Source organism: Siphateles boraxobius, unplaced genomic scaffold (assembly GCF_051911475.1).
Source record: "Siphateles boraxobius isolate OS27281-9 unplaced genomic scaffold, OSU_SipBor_1 130, whole genome shotgun sequence".
NCBI classification, from domain to species: Eukaryota; Metazoa; Chordata; class Actinopteri; order Cypriniformes; family Leuciscidae; genus Siphateles; species Siphateles boraxobius.
Window position 1 is genome coordinate 36,688,207 of NW_027508734.1, and position 22,244 is coordinate 36,710,450.

The 22,244-nt window shown below is 41.1% G+C and overlaps 1 protein-coding gene across 12 annotated transcripts in view; it reads left to right on the forward strand.

Annotated features, from left to right (window-relative positions):
• znf536 (zinc finger protein 536) overlaps positions 1-22,244 on the forward strand; it is a 186,935-nt gene that overhangs the window by 69,101 nt on the left and 95,590 nt on the right. For 10 of the 12 annotated variants that reach the window (XR_013203681.1, XR_013203682.1, XM_077229316.1 and 7 more), the window contains one exon: positions 19,854-22,105. Coding sequence is in view for 10 of the 12 variants with exons in the window: in XM_077229316.1 (XP_077085431.1) it covers positions 19,855-22,105 (2,251 nt within the window). In the remaining 2 variants the exon portion in view is untranslated. Of the gene's footprint in view, positions 1-15,979; positions 16,246-19,853; positions 22,106-22,244 lie in introns of those variants that run through there. The other 2 variants (XM_077229324.1, XM_077229317.1) reach the window with 2 other exon arrangements.

Below are 22,244 nucleotides of genomic sequence, written 5' to 3' on the forward strand. Positions count from 1 at the left end.
TATTCTTTAGCTTGCAGAATCCATCAAAGGCCATAGTGTTGTGAAAACCAACAACAATAGCAGTCTTTGTGTGGAGATGTGTGTGCGGATAAGGGTGTTGGGACACTTGTTGTTTTTTATGCCTGGTCTTATGATGGATTAGTGCTTGTTCGGTAGGGTGTCTTTGTTAACTTTCTCTCACACTTTTTTAAAAATTGTTTCCTTTTTTTCACAAATGGACTGATCTTACCTTCAGTGACTTTCTCCTCACCCTCTCGCTCAGTTTTATGCTCTTGCTTTTTCTCTTTCTGTCCTGCTGTTGAGTGCTTTTTCCTCCCTCTTAACCTTTTTTTTGCAGAGTCCTTCATCCTCTCTCTCTCTCTCTCTCTCTCTCTCTCTCTCTCTCTCTCTCTCTCTCTCTCTCTCTCTCTCTCTCTCTCTCTCTCTCTCTCTCTTTCAATCTTCACGCAAGCAAACTGGCCACCCTGGGAATCCTGGCAGTCAGTCACACGCCCCTCCAAAAACAATTATCTTTGAACTTGCTTTTAGTGCTGTTTGTCCTAATTACAGATCATTTTCCCTGTCACATTTCTACTTTTATTGCAGTTTTGCCCTGAATGTTGATCCTATTGAGGTTCAACCTTATTTTACTCGCTGGAACACCCCTAAGACCTGGATTCATCTAATATTCCCCTGTGCCTTTTGCTCTCTCTTTTCAAATTTGATTTTTTTCTCCTTCTTTTCTTCCATTTCTTTCTTTTTTGAATGTATCTTTTTTTTTTTTTTTTGCATTAACTTATTGAATTAGACTGAGATCCCAAAATACAGAGTAAGGATGTATGGCCTGTTTTATTTCTGGTGTTAAGGTTTAGGTATTTGTGTGTGTGTGTGTGTGTGTGTGTGTGTGTGTGTGTGTGTGTGTGTGTGTGTGTGTGTGTGTGTGTGTGTGTGTGTGTGTGTGTGTGTGTGTGTGTGTGAGGTATGAGCAGCCGTAAGGCATGCTAACTTCAGTCCCACAGGGAAACCCTGCGTGTATTTTTAGTTTTCTGCTACAGAGGTGGACTTTGTTGTAATTAAAACCAAGAAAAGGTGGTTAATTCGTTCCTTTGCCTGGCTGTTTCAAATATCAATCTACTCTGTTTTAAACATATCACATATATGCTCATATGCACCCACATGTTTGCTTAGCATAACACACTCACTCACACAGACATGCACACGAGCTCGTAAGCCTCTTACAGATCCGATTCCGCATGCAGACACAACATGCGCTGGAGTTGCAAGGAGAGTCTTAGACATGGTGCAGGGCCTTTTTCAATTAGAGGCGTATCGCTGAAGGCTCGATAGCATTGTAATGCAGCGGGTCCGGGTCACTGGTAGGATGTGGGATTAGAACCAAGTAGTGGTTCTGGCAGAGCAGAAAAACTCAAAACATCACAGCATGAAGACACATCTCCCTCCTATCTGCTAGTCACTATCTAGAGAGATAATAGAGATGTCTTAGTGAGCTTCACAGAGCATCTCTATCTCTCTCTCTCTCTCTCTCTCTCTCTCTCTCTCTCTCTCTCTCTCTCTCTCTCTCTCTCTCTCTCTCTCTCTCTCTTTTAGGGTCAGAAAATAAGTACTGTATCTGTAATTCTCGGTCCCGTACTTGTATAATCACATCACCCAAAAAGTAAAATTCTCTCAACATTTCTTCACCCTCATGTTGTTCCAAATCTCTATGACTTTCTTTATATTCTGTGGAACATGACATAAGATATATACAAAAAAAAAGGATGTATATATTTGTTCATACAATGGAAGTCAGTGGTAACCAAACTTTTTGACTTTCAAACTTCATTGACTTAAAAAATTTAATTAATTAAAAATTAAAAATAAATTAATTACACCATAAATTAAAAGATTTTTCAAAAAAGAAAAGAAAAGAAAAGGCTCCCACCTTATTTTACAGTCGTAAAATGTCTATAGTTATTGTCTTCTCACTTTATGTTTTCATAAGATAAAATAATATGATACAAGAGAAAGCCTAGTTGTATTATAAAACTTTCCTATGGGTTTTCCATCAAGTCATTCCCCAGGGTGTTTTATGGCAGTGGTTCTTGACTGATTTTGCTTTAGACCTTTTGAACATTAAGTGGATGTCGAGTACTTTAGATATCAAGTGGTGGCCTAACACATTACCAAAACTGTTTATCATACAGAATTGAATTTCAATTAGTCAATGCTCTAAGCAGCCAAATAATTATCTGCACAAAACTTATTTTATCCTTTTTTAAAAATCTCTTAGTGTTGTTTTGTTCATAGTTTTTGAGGATGAGGGCATGCCATGCACCTGTTCATGTTGACATGAGCCTTATTTGTTAGCTTCTACCCAATGACAGATGCATTTCCACCAAAATACTGTAGAGTTTGATTGGATGCGTGACCTTTGAAAATAACAAAATATGGGAAGCACTTTCTCCTCCCTTTCAAAGGTCGGTAAGGCTATATTTATTAAAATTATATGAGGTAAATATGCGCAATTATATGATTAATTGCACTTTATTATTTATATTTAGCATCATCCCCACCCTGGCTGTCTGTGTCCCTATCAAAACATATCGACCACCCCACCCGTTTTGGTCATGCCCCTCCAGCTGAGAAGCACTGCTGTACATCATCTCTCCCCTGATAATCTCAGACCTGTATGTCAGATCACCTTTGTAATCCAGCCATCATGGAAACTCAAAAGGAAAGAGAGCGAGAATACCTACTTAGCCAGTCTCTTATCTTCATTTACCCTCTCTCTCTCTCTCTGTCTCTCTGTCTCTCTCTCTCTCTCTCTCTCTCTCTCTCTACTTTTTTAATTTATTTTTTAATCTTTGCTGTTTTTCATAGAGTACTGCTGCTTCTCAAAAGATAGAAAACAGACAATTTGGAGCACAGAGAACATTGATAGTGCTGTGAAGTGCCCCCTCGAGGAGGAGCATGCACACACGCGCATTGGAGAGTTGTTCATTTATTCCTTGCTCAGATGAGAGCAGTACTTCGTGTCTTCAGTGTTTTGTGGCTCAAACACACGATGCTCTCACTCACTCACACACACACACACACACACACACACACACACACACACACACACACACACACACACACACACACACACACACACACACACACACACACACACACACACACACACACACACACACACACAGTCCTTCATATACATATAAATACATTGAAACATAATTGATTTAGAGCTTGTTTAAAGAGAACACTGCTTTTTTAGGCCTACAACAAAAAGATATTTAAGTCCTCATGCTCAGCTTTTCAACTCGACACTAATGTAGACTGAAATACACACTGTCAGAAGTGCGTGTGATGCTTTAGGTGTGTATATTGTTTCTTTTTTCAAACGCTAGAATATACAGTGACAGACCTTGATACGTGTTTTGTTGGTATATCGCTCTCCTTGGTTTAATGAGCTTGTTTTCTATTCCGACCCAATTGTCAGTTCGCCTCTACGTTTTCTCTGTCATTCTCTGCCTCTAATGCATTGACTTCGAGAGGTTTTTTTCCTCTTTCAAATCATCCGTTTCCTGAATCAAAGCCTGAGAACTTCAGCTGTATGCCACAGCAGCCCTCTTCTGCCACACTTCCTCTGTTTTCCTGCCTGTAGCTTGGCGGCTTCCTCCTCAGCAGGGGGAAAGGTAAATCATGTGAGGAGAAGGACTGGGGAAGGGTAGCTGACTGTGACACGTACCTGTCAGCAGGTACTCAAAATAATTGGTAAATGACTGTAGCGGGATGGAGAGGGTTCTCTCTTCCCCTCCTCCATTTGATAAATATTTGAAGTTGCCAGGCGGTCGTAGAGCGCAGCGCAGAGAGTGGGAATATCACAGACGTAACAGAGATGGGCGTATTCAAATGTGAGGGGATAGAAAGAGAGATAAACTACAAGTATAGAGTAATACATTTTGAAAGTTAAAAGCTAATCTGCTGGGACTCGATTTTGTAACCTAGTGAAGCAGACCTGCATTTATACCTGCATTAACTCAATTACATAGAGTGTAGACTTATATTAGATCGGCTATACGCACACACTCGCACATGCTTCAGTTGGCAACCCTCTGCCACTCACAAACATTAAACGTGAAAAAATGCATAATTCTTCATAATTTTGAAACAATGCCATGGAAAGTTCAGCCCGATAATTACTCGGTGGACAAATGAGTTTTAACATTTGGAAATCTTCGCTCACTGCCAATTTTAGGAGCGCCATTGGGCTATGTTTGTCTGATAATGAACAGTATTCATTTTCATCATGTTCCTTCACCCCTCCTCAACTCTCTTTACACCATAGTCAATTAAAGCCCTCAGGGCCTTTCTGTGCATAAAGGGATATATAACTCTTTTGACATTTGGCTACGGACATATTAGGCACACCCAGAGCACATTTAGAGCGAATTGCCTTTATAGTGCATTTAAAAGGCCCTATTCCAGCCACAGCCAAAGAGGGCGACTGATGATTGGTCTGAGAGCCTACCTTCATTTTACGAGATGAGGTGAGGGCGTTGCACTGGCATGTCGGACAGGAGAATAAATGGAGATTCGGATCAGGTAAATGTTTTTTGTAGCTTCATTGGTTCAATATTTTGGCGTCCCTCCAATCTGAAGCCAAGGCGTTTCGGTTATAGCAGGCACGACATTTTCGAAGATGGTTTTTCAAAGACAGCTGGGCAATGGCAGCTTTGAGACAACCAACATGAATACCAATCCTGGCCAAAGGACTTTGGATAGCAAAGGATCCCTTCGGTGTAGAGGAAACTTGCTATGTTAAAACGAAGGAGTGGGTATATGAGGCCATGGAGGCAAGTCCGTAGCCTTTCCTGCTTTGCCGATGGTGACTAGGGGACTTAGATAGGACGTTTGGGTAATGAGGCGTGAGGAGCACATCCTATCCTCACACGCCTAGCGAGTGCTCCTCCAGGGCTGTCTGGAGCAGACTTGCAGGGTCATGCATGGCGCTCGTTGGCATAAAACAGCTAGAGGTGTGAAACTCCTCCTCTGGGCCCTTAGCCTCTCTGCCCTATAATGCTGAGTCAACTGAGCGACAGAGCAGCCTGCTCTGATCCATGGCATTGGGTCTGAATCATTGTTCTAGCATTGGAAAGTTTCCTGAGAACAGACGTTAACTGTTAAGGAGTAGCCATGCGGTGCTGTTTAGTCAATTGGCTTGAGTTACAACATGTTAAGGTGTTTTAATACCCTCTTTGACTATTAATAATACAACCGTCATTTTATGTGGTAGATATAGACCTGTGGTTGTTAAGTAAACTCACTTGTTTTACTGTGTCGAAGCTCAGAAATCATCCCCATTCGCCCAAAGTCAGAATTCTGGTGTCATCAGAAATAGCCCAGTCCTTCAATATTCGCCTCTGCCATCCTCTGTAACAAATAAATGTCCTGATACAGCAGCTCTCCTCGGGACACTTCCATTGACATACGAGAATCAGGGAGAAATTTTTGCATCGCTTGCATTCCAAATGAGCCACAGTAAGTGTTTTATGTGGACATTATTATCCTGATATGGCTCTCAATGCATGTAAAAAGGAATGACCCCACCATTGTGATTTATTCATTCCTGCCTAGGATATATGCATAGGCTCAGAAAATCCTCGATTCTGTTCAGAATGAAAGCGGATATATAATTCATGAAAGCTAATGCATTGTTTCTGTTGCTTCATCTCGTGGCTCTTTTTTCCCCGTCTCTGCCAGCCTATTCTCTGGCAAAAGGTTGGCAATAATATCAGTATTGAAATGAGAAGTTTGAAAGACGCACCGCTTCCTTTTTATGTGTGTGTAAACTGATTTGAATCACACATTGGGGGCTTACTGAGCGGAGCTTTAAATGTTAAATGGGGGTTGAAGTCTGCCTGAACTAATTTGTAGAGCTTTGCACCATGTTGACATTTAAATGTGATAAGAATAGAAAACTGTATGCCGACCTATTTTGAAGATGCTTTCGGAATACATTCACATCAGCCGTGGTCTATAATTAATAATAAAAAAAGACAGGATATACCCCCTCCTCCAACCTTTTTTTTTTGCTCCAGTTTTGATTATAATACAACCCTTACAAGGCACAGAACGACAGAAAAAATAAAGAGGGACTAAAATATGAGCATGGAGGGAATTAAGAGGGAAGTGGATAGCACACACCTGGGTTTGGAGGAGGGGTAGAAATTGCATCGGCTGGCTGCTGTGCTATCACATTACCACGATCCAGCCCCTGTGTTTGTGAGAGTGAGCGGGGAGGAGAGGGACCTCGCCAAATCAGCATGCAAATAACGCCACATTGTTAACTTAATCAGATGCAGGAGAGAAAATATGGAGAGAGGAAGAGAGGGAGGGAGGGAGGGAGGGAGGGAGGGAGAGAGGGAAGGAAAGATCGCGGGGAGGGGGCTGCACAAACAAGAGTCAGGGTCTTCTGAAATGGCGGAGAGTGAAAGATTAAACCTTTCTACCAATGGGGATGATGTTTGCAGGGTGCTGGTCTCAGGTCCCACAGGGGTTAAGGGTGTACATATTTATGTCTGTTTCTGTTTGGGTGTGTGTGTGTGTGTGTGTGTTAAGCAGAAGGCAGATATGACTGAGGTATCTTGTCTGAGATATCTGAAGTGTTTGAGACAGGAAGAGCTCAGTGATTGGCTTGCTTCATATCCAATCAAGTGACAGAGACCCGTTTGTCTGTCTGTTTTAGGCAACCCAGTGTAACAGGTGTCACATGGTTACTAGGGCTATTTATCAATAGGTTTTTTTCAGTTTAATTAAATTGTGATTCAAAAGCCCTCAATTTGGATTGATTTGATTCAATTCGATTCATTTGGGTATATTTCAGCTGCAATGTCAATTTTACTTACAAATAGAAAAAAAATAATGTCTCAGCCATTGCTGTAAATTATACAGGAAAACTCGATACTTTTATGAAAATATAGATTTAGAAAAAATAAAAACAGGACCCACAATGTGCAGTTTTTTGTAATTATTATTTTTTTATTTAAAATATTATAATCAACACATCCTAAAAAGTAAACTTTACATTTGTTTATTTTTTGTTGTTAAAAATCATTATACAATTTTAAACTCCTATACACTTAATGTATAAACTCCCATTAAAGAAAAAGTTTTCAAAATATGGCTGGGTTTCCCCACAGCCTCTTTTTATTATTGAAGGATGAATTTCATTAATATTTTTTGTTTCTCATACTGTCAGTACAATTATGTCCATTTGAATGTAAACAAGCCTTTTAAACACACTATAAAAACCTCCCATCTCTTCACCCAGCTGCTGTCTAGCTTCTGACAGCCAAATTGCACATAGAGGTCATGACCTCCCCGGCAATGTTCATACGGAGATCAGAGCACGAGGCGTGCTGCCGAGCAATGGTAACACATACAACATGTTAACATGGCAGCTCGAACCAAACCATAACAGATGAAGGGAGGAATATGTGTAATCCCTCCCCACGCGTTAGAACGAAAGAGCCACATGCCCACCTCACATCTCACGGGACCGGGAGATACCGGGAGGTCGTTTTTTCACTAAAACATCCTTGGCTTTATGAACTTATCTTCCCTTTCTCTCCATTTGCTTACTGTGGGTCACCGTGGCAGAGCCCCCCTGAAAGAGGATGAATGTGTTATCATGTTCAAGGTCACAGAGGGCAGGTATGAGGATAAGAATGTGTTGAGCAGGCCAGGGGAAGCAGTACAAGGGACTGAGTGAGGAGACGTGTGGAATCTGGTGTGCTGGCCAACCCAGACCTCTCTGAAACTGTGCCTCTGTTTGTTCCCCATCAGTTAAACTCTGATGCTCAAATACCACAGGTGGAGGGCCTAACAGTGGCAGGCTATGATTTCCAGGTCAAATGGGCTTGGCTTTGACCCTGATGTCATTTGACCCTGTGCACCACTGTAAAACCGAATAAGTTGGCAAAACTCCCCCAAAAAATGTAGGTAATCAGTTACGCCAAAATGTTTAGGTTAAGAAATTCAAAGTTTAAGTAAGCAGAACTGTCAGATTTGTATTCCGTACATTTTAATTGATGTTAACTGGAAATATTTGAGTAAGCTAATTCATACATTTAACTTAAAATTACCATGTAATCTGAACTTAAATATTTTTAGTAGTGGAAACTCGGCTAGCCTTAACTAGCTAATTCAGTAAATGCTAACTTCCTACTTTGTAACACAATGCTTTAATATCATTAGCATAGCATATCAATTGCTGAAAGAGTACAGCAATGTAAAACATGTACCAGTTCTCAAACCAATCTCATTGTTTACTCGTGTAACCTTCCAAAAAACAAAGAAACAACAACAACAACAAAAAAACACACACACACACAGCCACATACGAGAAAATTAATCCAAATTAGCATAGCACACCTTTACACACTACTAATTATCCCATTTAACATTAATCTTGCACACAAATCATTATATTACACTTAAACAAAGCATGCATCCCAGCAAAAGCATGCTGGGAAATAGAAATCCCAGCCCAGTTTCTTGTCTAAATTTAAAAAATAAAGTTCATAAAACTCAAAACAATGAAACAATTGAGATTACTTCAAATGTGTCAGTTTTGTGAACTCAAAAGAAATAGAATGTTCTAAATACTCATAATAGTTAATTTGATTAAACTATTTTGTTTAATTTTAGTTAAAACCAATTCATTATTTTGAGCATTACGGTTTACAGTATTTGTTACCTTGTTCTCAGGCTTTGATTAGTGCTACTATAGTGGATTGTTTAAATGTAGGAAACGTGATGGTTTTGCCTCTTTTTTTATTATTGCTCTAGAACACCAGTTCTCAAACTGCCTCATCACAAAAAAAAAAATACAAAAAAAAAAATTACTTGAAATATTACTATTACTAGATATATATTTGATTTTTTAAAGATTTTTAAAGTGTTTACACATTTTGTTAGTTCATATTTTGAAACGTCGAGCAATCGCAGTGCGGACAGCGCTCAGACATATGGCGCAACAGTGTTTCAGGCAACACCAAGTTTGAGTCCCGACTAATGGTTTTTCCTGGTCCCTTCTTATATAATAATAATAATATTAATAACATTTTTAAAACTCTAAGATATGCAGTGACTGGCGTGCTGTGGTAGTGGGGGTCGCAAGTTCTTGTCAATGTTATTTTATAGCTTACTTACTTAAATGTTTGAGAACCATTGCTTTAGAAAAGGACAGCTATGTAAAGGTGAAATGATTATTGTTTACAAACAGGTTTCCCGAACACTTCTCCATCTGCAATTGGTCAGAAACACAAATAGTCACACCCAAAAAGGTCCTATTGGTTGAGTCAATGCTGCTCATGCTGGTCATGAAGGTTAAAAGAACTCAACAGCAATGTTTTGATTAGGGCTGGTCCGAATACCATTTTTTGAGCTTCGAAGCTTCGGTAGTAATGAACATCGAATATTCGAAGCTTCGGAATCTCTATAGCCTATGTCTGTCTGTCCGTTGCATTTTGATTATTTCGAGAACCGTTCATCCAAACGACTTCACAAGGAAGTGCAGTGTCGTATTTGGTGCAATATAGATAGACAGGCGAGACGCGACACATTCAGAATTAATAAACTTTTAATAAACTACAGAACAGCGCGAGCCGGATGCGCGCGCGCCTCACGCGAGCAGAGCTTATATGCTCCGAGAATGAACACTGCACTAGTGATATAAAACACACACAGGTCTGTTAACTTAAGCAATATTTTTAATAAGGTAGTCTAATATTTTTCTCACTAACAAATTACTGACAAAGTATAGGGTAGATTTAAATAAAGAAGCGGCGCACCTCACGCATGCACTGCATATGCTCCGAGAACGGACACTGCGCTAGTGATATAACACACACACACACACACACGCACACGCACACACACACACACACACACACACACACAGACACACACACGCACACGCACACGCACACACACACACACACACACACACACACACACACACACACACACACACACACACACACAGGTCTTTTAACTTAAGCAATATTTTTAATAAGGTAGTCTAATATTTTTCTCACCAACAAATTACTGACAAAGTAGAGTAGATTTAAATAAAGAAGCGGTGCGCCTCACGCATGCAGTGATATAAAACACACACACACACACACACACACACACACACACACACACACACACACACACACACACACACACACACACACACACACACACACACACACACACACACACACACACACACACACACACACACACACACACACACACACACGTCTTTTAACTTAAGCAATATTTTTAATAAGGTAGTCTTATAATATTTTTCTCACTGACAAAGTAGGGTACATTTAAATAAATAAAAACGAAATTTAAATAAATAAAAACGAAATTTAAATAAATAAAAACGTAATTTAAATATAGAAAAACGAAATTTAAATAAAGAAAAACAAAATTTAAATAAAGAAAAACGAAAAATAAATGTAACGTCCCAGTAAAATCTCAAAGTCTCCTATATTTAGCTGTAAATTAATTTAGATTGATAAGGGTAAAAAGGATAATACATTTTGTTTCTATTATTCTATGTTCCACAATGTCAAGGCAACGCCGCTTAACCCAAAATACAAGCTCATGCATACACTTCTGTCCATACAAACTCCGCTGTTCTGCGCTCTAGTCAGAGAATACTCCCGTTGCAGGAACACATTTAGTAGTCCAAGAAGAAGCAAATCTATTTATTAAGTAGATATAACGAAGTTATATGTTAAGTATTATATTTCACCAGATTTTATAGTGTAAAACATATTCAAGCGCGAATGAGAACCGTTTCGAGGGGGATGCCAGGTGTGCAAAAAAAAAAAAGAAGAATATTCGAATGTCACATTTTCAAATCGAATACCAACACACCGAACGAATATTCGAATATCCGGGTCCAGCCCTAGTTTTGATAGTGCCACAGTGTTTACACTTTTAGGGAGAACCAGGTCTACTTATAACTGGCTCTGCTCATTTTTACTATGTATTCATTCATTTATTCATAGCATTGAAAAAAATGCACACATGATCTTTAAGTTCTGCTCACTGTGTTATCCTAAATGGGTCCTTGAAACATCAAGTAGAAAATGTTAATTTGTATGGAAAAAATATCAGTTAAGCCATACAGGCTTTTTTGCATAAAAAGAAACTGTGAATGTAGCTCTTTTGTTGCATGAATCATAAACCATTTTTATATATAAACAAAAGCCTTTGAGGTTTGACCAGCTCTGCTTTGGTCATTTAATCATAGTTGTGTGACAGCGTAACGCTGGCATGGAGGTAAACTCTCTCTCTCTCTCTCTCTCTCTCTCTCTCTCTCTCTCTCTCTCTCTCTCTCTCTCTCTCTCTCTCTCTCTCTCTGTCTCTCTCTCTCTCTGATCCTGCTGGGATCTGTGGCCTCACCATTTCCGATAAAGCCTGATAAATAAACATGTGCCCTGATCTCCCAGAGGTCCTCCACCCTCTCTCCAGAGTCCACCCATTCCACACACACTTCCTCTCCTCACAATTAGCCCACAATAAAACACAATTCTCACAAATTCTCTTAATAAAGAGAGGCTTTTAACATACACTCACTCTCCACAGTCTTCCTCTTCTTCTTAGCAGTGATGAGCGACCATGAAGGGAAGAAACACAGCTTTAGTAGTCCTATCTCGTCTTACCATTCACAGTCAAACAATAGAGCAGCAGACAAAAAAAAAAAAAAAACGAAGTAAAATAAGAAAATATACTTGTAACATATACAAAGACTCATGAGCATTTCCAGTCAACTCTGACTTCCTGATGGCTTTGATAAGATTAGTGGCTTTCTTAAACAGGATGTGAGAAGGCTGCTTTTTAAAAACATGCTTTATGGACAGAGAATGCTTGTATAACTGTATGCCTGCACGTGGGCTTTCACACAAAAGTGAAACTTTCTGTCGGTATAGCTCAGGGAGTTTATCAAAGTGACAGAATAAAGAAGATTTAACATCAGCCATATTAAAAAGACATGCAGCGGTTCAATATTTAAAAAGCCCATTTACCACGACAGAAGTGCTTTTTCATTCAAGAGCATATGGCTACGGTACCTGTTTATAGTCTTATCGTCTTTCTTTCTGTGTGTGTAGGGGGGAAACGGAAAGACAAAAAAAGAAGATATTTTCAAAAGACATTGAAGAATCATTCAATTAACAGTGGCATGATGTAAAATAATTACTTGACTTGCCTCCCTTAATGAGTATCTCTAATTAGCCATACATTTGTTTTGTGAAAACTCCAAACTACAGGCTGCGGTTGTGAAGAGCTGGTAAGTATATTGAAGTAGCAGCAGATTTTTCTCTCCTGCACTGTCTGTCTTACATTGAGCGGCTTGGAGGCACGATTTGGGTCCGATGTATGCACACATGCAACATTAAACACTCAGGAACATTGAGTCACATCTCTCTCTCTTTTTCTCTTTTCTCCATTTTTTCCTCTTTTATTTTAATTAGCCATGCAACAATTAAAAGATTCACAAACTAAATTGAACCTTGTCTCCCTCTCCTCTCGACTCGATTTCAGCACCTGTCAAAACAACACCCCTTGTTGGAGTCATTATGCAAAACTCATACGCACAAAACCAGCATGTGCGAGAAGAAAACAGCAATTATTTCTGATATTCACTTATTTGGGGGTTACATTGACATTTAAGTTTTCTACAAAGGTAATCTTTTTTCGCCGCAGCTGAGAGGTAGAAAGAGTGTCGAGAGAAAACAGACTGTCAGTCGGTCAATTAATTGATTGTGATACAGCTTCATATCATATTTAGTCAGGTCATCTTTGGTGTCCTTAAAGGAAGGACTGATTTTTTATTTATTTTTTTTGTCCACAAAATTAAAGGCAATATGCTTTAGTGTAGTTTTGGACCCCTTTGAATTTTTTATGGACAAATATAGTTCAAAATATATTTTGTGTTTCACAGAAAGCCGTTCATGTTTGAAACGACATGAGGGTGAGTGAATGATGATAGAATCTTCATTTTTGGGTGTACTATCCCTTTAAAAGTTCAGAGCTTGATACAACAGTGGCAGTTTTGGTGGATGGATGTAGCGCTCTTTCCCGACAATAGAGGTCTGATCTGATTTTTATTTATTTAATGATTTCTGGTAGTATGTGGCAGTATTGTGCTGCTGTACTGAGCTGGAGGAAAGATGATGTAAGGCTTGGATGATGGCCCTTTTGCCCATCGCCACACTGTGTTCATTGTTTTTCGGCTTTTCTGTGCTGATGTGTGGTCATGCGTGATGGCTGGTTCGACCACGGCTCACTCAGCTTTGCCACTAAGACACATCCCTGTGTTTCTCATGGGATTGCCAGAGGGTTAAATGATTTTATTCACTTTTTAGCGACTGCCACCTCATGCACAATTGATATTTCTCCATAGTTGTAGGGTATAAACCACAAGGGGAAGTTTTAGAGATGAACTGTCACGCGTTGACCTTTAGTGCAGTATGTTTTCTGCTACTTTAGCCTTCAGTGCTGGTCACTTGACTTGGTTCCATTCTTTCTTTGTGAGTGAGGTGAACAGTGTAGCGCTTTTCTTTGTAACTATCTCAATCTTTATGCAGAGACCCCCTCTATCCCACCTCTACAATATAACAAATGCTCAGTTATCCATCTTTTTTCCCTTCTCACTGTCTGAGATCTACAGGCAGGAGGCTTAACACGCTGTGACTACCATTGTACCTCTCTCACACACACATACACGCACACACAGAGCACATCTGCTGGTCTTCGGGATAATGCTGAAAATGTTTAACATAAAGGGAGGCTTTGAGCTTCAGGCCGGCTCTGGATGATGATGATGATGAGGATGCAGCAGGCCAGGACAATGAACTGTGGGAATTCTTTGGTCTCCCACTGATATTCCCTCCCCTGGCATCCCAACAAGCCTGTCAGACACACAGGATAAAAGGAGCTGCATTTTTCTCTCTGCTCATCCTTTCGTGGGCTCATACTGATCTGTAGAGATGAGCTGAAAGCTGAACTACCTGTTGAAATGTTCTCTTAAGATGCTCTCAATGACATATTGTGCGAGACACACCGACAGAGACTGAGAGAGTTTTGCGGGTTGAGCTAACAGAAGGTAGAACTGTGTAGAAAGGAAGGTGAAACAAGACATGTGTATTTGTAACTGTAACAATTCATCTGTGGTGGTGTCGCAACCCATGAACTAGGTATAATTAGGTCACTTACTGTCTTACCACAAATAAGAAAACAACCTGCATCATGCACCGAGCTGTTTGCTGGATGAGAACGAGTTTGCCTTTCAGGTTGCGTGCGTTTCTTCTGTTTGATTCAGTTTCGGTCTTGTGCTGGGAACCTTTGCTTAATGCCTCATTACAGCCACTAATAATCCAGTTCAGTCAAAGAGCATCGAGAGGAAGAAAAACAAGCCACGTTTTATTGGATTAATTAGAACTATTCTGAAGACCACCTGCAACAGACTAAACATGAGCAGAGAAGGAGAGAGAGAAGGACAGATCGGACCTCGCTGATAAGCGTGCAATGATTTTAACTATCGCTATCGGTTTATGATTTTGTTATTGTACGTTTCTGGCCATATTCCCATAACTGAATAACATGCAGTGCCGTTTTCATCCATTAAATATGCAACATATGGCAGCCATTTTCAAACACCAAACAGTTCATTCCCTTTTGCTTTATGCAGGGCCGCTAATGATTCAGAGGAAATAAAACTGACTTTTGCACTTTCTTTAAATAATGATTGATTTATCAATAACGATGACCTCTTTAATAATTAATTAATCAGCTACTGCATAGTAATTAGTCAATGGGATTTGGTCGATAAAGCTTCATAATAACAGAGCAGCTAATGGCCTTGCGATCTATATTTTTTATTTTCATTTCAACTCGCAAATACTTTGACTTTATTTTGTTTTACTTGTCAATGGCTTTCCCCCCTGAAACTGCAGTTTTCTGTAAATGTACACATTCTTTACCCAAACATGGATGCAGAAGGCCACCAAAATTATGTTATATAAAGACGCAAAGCCCGAAAGAGCCAGATCTGCTCGGTGTTACTTGATTTAGGGCTTGAACATGCTGTGTAATCTAGAACATTTAAGGATTAGATGGGTTTTATGTCCTCTCTGAGGTTAGCTGTACACTTAAAAACTCTTTGTTCAGAGCCCCTTCAAGGCTGAAGTTTACTTGCGTGTTAGTGAGTTTGTGTGTATTTATGTGTGTTTTAAACAGAACCTTGATTCTGCCCTCCGTGTTGATTTGTGAGAGGCCACTAGAGGATCAGCTCAAGGACGTAAACGCGCACAGGTACCTCAAGTTTAATGTAATATTTTGTCGCTACAGTGGCCTTAATTTAGCTGCGTTCTCCTTGACGTCCCAAAACCAAAGCCTGGCCCTCCAGAAAGCAATCTAAATGCCAAATAATGCAACACATATTCTTGCACTTTGCAAAGCTTACTGCAGGCTTAATCAGAAACCACAATCAGTTCAAATATCGTAGAAATACCTTTGTTAAACATCAGTGCATCACACATGCCACTTGCATCACACTTGCCACAAAGTGCACTGGTGTTTGCGTTTCTACTAGTAGATCCTGCTTTATGCTTATACAGTTGTTTGACGTGATGTTAAGGCAGAAATCAAACAATGCGTTCCCTGGTTTTTACAACAATGGCCAGGCTTGACAAAGCAAAGATAAGAAGAGAAGGACAGCAGTCTGATGGTGGCATTTGCACCTTCTAATTAAGATGTGGTTTGCAGAGCTTGCAAGAGTGAACAGAAAGTGATGTAAAGTGAGGTAAAGATAAGACATAAATCCGGTTGTTTTGCCATGTTGCTTGAAAGGCTCAGTATTAACCACAGACTGTAAAGCTGCATGCCACTGGGCCCTGTGTGACAGTGCACTAAAGGAAGTCTCAGTGGCTTTTCAAGAGACGCGGCGGTGGTGCACGCGTTAATTAGAGCACGCTGCTGTTGTTACGCTACGTGTGACAGGTAGAATCAGGCCACTGAGACTCCATCGTTTCGTCTAGCTCCTGGCTAACCCAACTGCCCCAGCCCTAAGAAAGAGAGAGAGGAAGAGGAGGGGGGAGAGGGAGACGGGGGTCTGGGACGAGGAGCCACCACCGTGTTTGCTGTCAGGCCTACATGCTGTGGGCCACGACTCAATGGCACTGATCCAAATAGGTGAGGCATTAGCATTTCTAACAGAGGAAAGATTGGCAGTGAAACTTTGCAGGGCATCCTACAAATGCAGATATCAGAGACAAGCATCGCTGAAGAAATATTGAAAAGCAGAATGCTGAAACCTTAAATGTGCTGTAGATTTATGAAATGGGGTGTTTTAAATGTACTCCTAGGTATAGTTGTAAATGAAAAATCACATGGAAATATGAAGAACCGAGTTGAGCATAACATTTTTTAATCTTTTTTTCTGAATTAAAATCACAGTGTTTGCAATTTTTGACAAAATGCCCTCCAAATGTGCTTGCTGCTCTGCAAATTTGGTTTTGGAGGCATTTTCAGATTTGCATTAAGCATGCTGATGTTTAAGAGCAGATGTATTTTGATTTTAATGACTTTGTTTCGTTTGAGATAAGGCTTTTGGCTTGGAGTTTCTGCTAATTATACTGTGGAAAATATGCACTTTACTGATAATTGTTCCGTAGTGATGCCTCCCTTAAAGTATTCCCAGTATCAAATTTATTTATTAATGTATTCATTTCTTTATTTATTTATAGATGCTCTCTAAAATATTGCAGACTGTGTGTGTTATTGTTTGCGGGTGTATGTGTGTCAGGCGTCTACATTACGTTCACATATGAATTTAATACTTTGTCAGCCTCTGCAGAAGTGAGTGTGTGTGTGTGTGTGTGTGTGTGTGTGTGTGTGTGTGACACCTCTTTAACCATATGAAATGTCCTTTTTAATCAGAAAAAAAAATGAAATGACTTGGGAGCAAGGAAGGCATATTAATGCACTTAATTTGCATATAGTCGTCAGGCGAGGCTATGTTCAAAAACAAACTGGATTTGTCAGTTCATTTCACATTGTTCCTTTGTCTATCTGCCTTTGTTATATGGTAAAGATAAAGAAGGAAATCAAATTGAAGAAAAGGGCAAGCAGTTATCTCTCCAAATGAGCAACTGCTCATCATGCCTCGCTTAAATCATAGATTTCTACTGCAGAAAGCATGCTTGCCACATTCAAAAAGGGCCTCGTCTGATATCTGCCAGGATTTGCTGCGACGTCTACAAAAGCAATTTGAACAACTCGCTGCCCAAAGAAACTCCAAAGTCATGAGGCATCGCGCTAAACCCAAACATCACCCAGCATTTTTAGGCCTTTGTCTGTAGACCGTTGCTTTAATTAGATGACCTGGCAGAGCGAACCGTCCGTGATTTATATTTGTCTTGCATTTACTCCTGTATTACTTTTTGCTGAATATCAAAAATCCTCACTGAACTGCTGAGCCATGTATAATTTGCAGCGCACGTGCTTACACGCGTGAGTGTGTTTATAACACACCCAGTATTTAAAAACATAATACACCTACAGTGTATTGTTCACATCCAGATTCCAGCATTTTTTTCTTTTAAATTCCTCGGAGTTATAGCTCTGGACAAAAGAGGAATGGCATTCAGCAGCAGCCCACAGTGTGTTTAGCAGCGACTGGAAGTGGCCTCAGTGTTTTTATCCATGTTGGAGAGATAAGACTGCGACCGACATGGCGTAGGAAGAGCAAATAGCTAAAGAACAGGCGGCCCTTATTAGAGTTCTTATGAGAGCATCAGCAAATATGTGCTCCAAGCCCACTGCCTTCAACTGCAGACTGTGTGTGTGTGTGTGCTGGTTTGATAGTCGTTGTGTATTTGTCTCCGCAAGTGCACTTTTTTTCTTTTCTTTTTTCTTTTTTCTTTTTTGTACCAGACCAATAGGTTCATCGTTGTCCACATTGCTCCTGCTTGTCAACAAAAAAATCAGTTGTTTGTTTCCCTGTGCAGTGGGTCATATGAAGAAAGAAAATGCACAGGAGCTGTCATACTGCCATGAGGAAAAGTGAAATAGAATGTGTCAGCAGCCCATAGACTGAAGGTGCTGAGTCATTAGGTAGACCCTCTCTAATAAGTAAACTGGGTCAATCTGCACCATTTAAAAGGTTTATTTATGACCAAAGTGTGTGGCTTCCCCGGCCCAGAACACTTTACCCTTCCTGAGGCACTGAGTGTGTGAGAAAGACAAACCAGCAAGTGTTTCCAAATAATACAGAGACATTCTGGATGTAGTTTCCTGAATACCTGCTCTTGCTCTTGTCTTTGTTTAAATGACCACAGTGCATTTATTTCACATTCATAATCATGTGTTAAAGCGGATAGCCACTGTTACCAGGCAGCATACTAATCAGCTTAATGAGATATTATACAATATTTTGTTGACCAAAGCAAAACTCACTTTATTGTTTCTGAAGCTTGACCCTGTCAGTTGCAGGGGAATGCAGCAACATCATTATCCTTCCTTAAGATGGTGAATAGCATGCTAAATAAGCACTAGCCATCTAGATGACAACAGACACTGCTCATGTATTGTTTTTAGTCTGACGGTTCAATGGGCCACACTGTGGCCATTTTAAATAACTGGGAAGCCTCTGATACTTTGGGAACCCTTTCAATAACGCCAACTGTTGTTTTCTTCTCATCGGAAGCCATTCGCGAGTGAGAGAACAGAGAGAGGGAAAAAAAGAAGGTGAACACAGAATGATTTGCATCAAACGTAATGTGCCTCTTAATGGAAAATTACGCCAAGACAAGTGTCGCGGCAGTGAGATAAGGGCTTGTGTTTACTGGAGTAACCCCTTGGTTTTAAGTGCTATTGTTAATATCATAATTGTAGTATTGCGGCAGCTTCATGACAATACCATTGCTCCGTTTCATTAAGGCATGTAATTGGAGGGATTCTGATAGGATGGGACCAAGTAGCTTAATTATGCGGCGCCTTGCCGTGTTTACTGGGTAATTATTGCCTCCAAAATTGTGTTACTGTTTGAGAAAAAGTTCTGAGAGTTGCAGCTTCTCTCCCCAAGTGTGAGAGTACATGTAGTACTTCATAAATCAGAGGGAGATGAACTCACTCTTTTTTTTCTTCACACTTGTCACTGAAGTGCAGTCATCGTTGTTAACCATTTCCTCACACCATACTAAGACTGCTGACACACAAAGGGGTACTCAAGAATGAACTGAATTAACTGCAGTATGGTGTGATTTCCTTTGCCAGACAATGCAGTATATAATCTGAGATATAGATCCACACAAAGAAAAATATATCTAGAGTTTTGTTTCCAAACCTTCACCCACTTCAGCAAAAAAATAAAACACCCTTGTGTCTGCGCCAATACCTAAGACAGACTTGACGCTGCGATGCTATTAAACTCGGAAATATGATCCTCACCACACTATGCCACACTAGTCTCAAAATGTATAAGAGAAAATGTATTTTATTTTTCATGAAATCTAAGAGCAGAGTGGGTGTTCTTCATGAACAGTTCTAAGACAATGGTAAAGTTAAGAGTGTGGTCAACCTGTTCTGTCCAAAGCATTGTACCTTTACTTCTATTGTTAATATTTGTTACTATTTACATGATGTTCCACATATCATTTTACTTTCAATTATATATTCTGCAGTGTTTTCTGTTGGTTGTGCACAGCGATAATACAAGTGTATTAGTGGTGCCTTTTCTTTTTTACGGCATACCTCCGAATAGTGGACTCACTACCTGTTCTGTGTCTTTTCTCCTTTAGGATGGAGGACTCTAGTTTGTGCCTTGGTCTATCCTCGGTGGTCTCGGATGCTGACACCCATCTCAGCAACGCAGTACTTAATGGCCGCTACCCAATCAGTCAGAAACTGCATCAGCTGACTGCTCAGCTGGGTCATGCCTTTCCTGAACTACAGAGTCGCCAACAGATCCCAGAGGAAAAGGCAGCCACCCCGCTGGATGAGAAAACCCATGCTGCCTTAGCTAGTCAGCCAATAAGCAGTCAGATGGCCTTACTGGCCAACCAGCTTAACCGTGACATGGATGTGGGAGCCCTGAGTGGTCTCAATGGCCGTGTTGATTTGCAACAATTTCTCAATGGGCAGAACTTAGGAATCATGTCCCAGATGAATGACATAGAAGATGATGCCCGCAAGAACCGTAAATACCCCTGTCCACTATGTGGCAAGCGCTTCCGTTTCAACAGCATCCTGTCTCTTCATATGCGTACACACACTGGAGAGAAGCCCTTCAAATGCCCCTATTGTGACCACCGAGCTGCTCAAAAGGGTAACCTGAAGATTCACCTCCGCACCCATAAACTGGGAAATCTAGGTAAGGGCCGTGGTCGTGTACGTGAGGAAAACAGGCTTCTTCATGAACTAGAAGAGAGGGCCATTTTACGTGATAAGCAAATGAGGAACAGCTTGCTGCAGCCCTCTCAACCTCTTCCACCCCAATTGGGTATCCAGAGTCACAACCAGCAACAGCCTGGTTCTGCCTGTGGCCTGCTCACTCCAACCAGTATCGGGGCCTCGCCTGATGGACTGACCCAGCCATCTGCCTCACCTAAGCCCTCAGGTACCAACCTGCAAGATGAGCAAGCCCTCAACCCAGCCCAAGGATTCCGGTGCACTTTTTGCAAGGGTAAATTCAAGAAGCGTGAGGAGCTAGAGCGCCACATTCGCATTCTTCACAAGCCCTACAAGTGTACCCTATGTGAATTTGCTGCTTCCCAGGAGGAGGATCTCATCAGCCATGTGGAGAAAACCCATATTACAGCTGAATCAGCCCAGGGACAGGGTACAGGAGCTGGCAGTGGAGAGAAGCCCGCCAATGAATTTCGCTGTGAGGTTTGTAGCCAGGTCTTCAGCCAGGCTTGGTTTCTTAAAGGCCACATGCGGAAACACAAGGACTCCTTTGAACATTGCTGCCAGATCTGTGGACGTCGTTTCAAGGAGCCCTGGTTCCTGAAGAATCACATGAAGGTACATCTAAACAAGCTTGCCATAAAGAACAAGCCCCCTGTTGGTGGAGGAGCTGATGAAGATAGGCCCTCTGTGAACAACATGAGCAGCCTGGCTCAAGAAGCCCACGCCAACCTGTATTCACGATACATTTCTTGTCTGCAAAGTGGTTTCCTCACACCTGACAAACAAGGCCTGGCTGAACAGCAGCACCAGATGCTGGCCAAGGCTGGTATAGCTATGAAGGAGAAGGAAATGCTTGGAAAGCTCCTGAGCCCAATGGCCAGCATGGGCCATGGCTTAGGGGAAAATGAAAAACGCTCACTTTTGGGTTGCCTGAACCTTGTGCCCCCTCTGAAGTCAAGCTGTATGGAACGCTTGCAAGCCGCAGCTAAGGTGGCAGAGATGGACCCCCTGAACAGCTATCAAGCCTGGCAAATCATGGCACGTGGAATGGCTATGGAACGCTCCTTCATGCCAAAAGAGCAGCATCATGGGGGGCACGGACAAGAAGAAGAACTTGCCAGTGCAGCTGGGATTGTTCACTTTGGGAAAGATAAGCTTGAGCACCCGACCGTAGGCTCTAGTGATGGTTCCAAGCAGAAGCAACATCCTGATCTCCTTCATGGAGTGAAGACAAGTGGAGGCATGATGTCCCTGAAAGATGAGGGTGTAAGCTTTGATAGCCACCGTGAGTTCTTGCCTCACCATGGGGGTCTGGGCCTAGGCCAAGGGCTTGAGTACAGCCTGGCTGGCCTGAAAGAGAAAGCAACTGAGTGTCCTGACTGTGGCAGAGTCTTTAGAACCTACCACCAGATGGTGGTCCACTCCCGGGTGCACAACAAGGAACGTCGAACCCTAGAGGAGAGCTCTCAGCATGGTCTGGACGAAAGGCGTGGCTCAGCTAGCGACCCTGAATCTCAGTCCATCAGCCGATCCACCACCCCTGGATCCTCCAATGTGACAGAGGAAAGCGGCGCTGGAGGTGGACACTCCCAAACAGGCAGTGTTCAGGATGACAGTCCCCACCCTTCTTCTCCATCTTCAGGTAAAAAAGTTTTAAGATGGTTTGAGAAAGCCCACAGCATTAAGAATAATTTAAATACTTTAATACCATAAATACCTTAAATTTGTTTTTCAGTCTGGCGTAACAGAAACAAAATTGTGTGATTTTCACAGGATTCAGT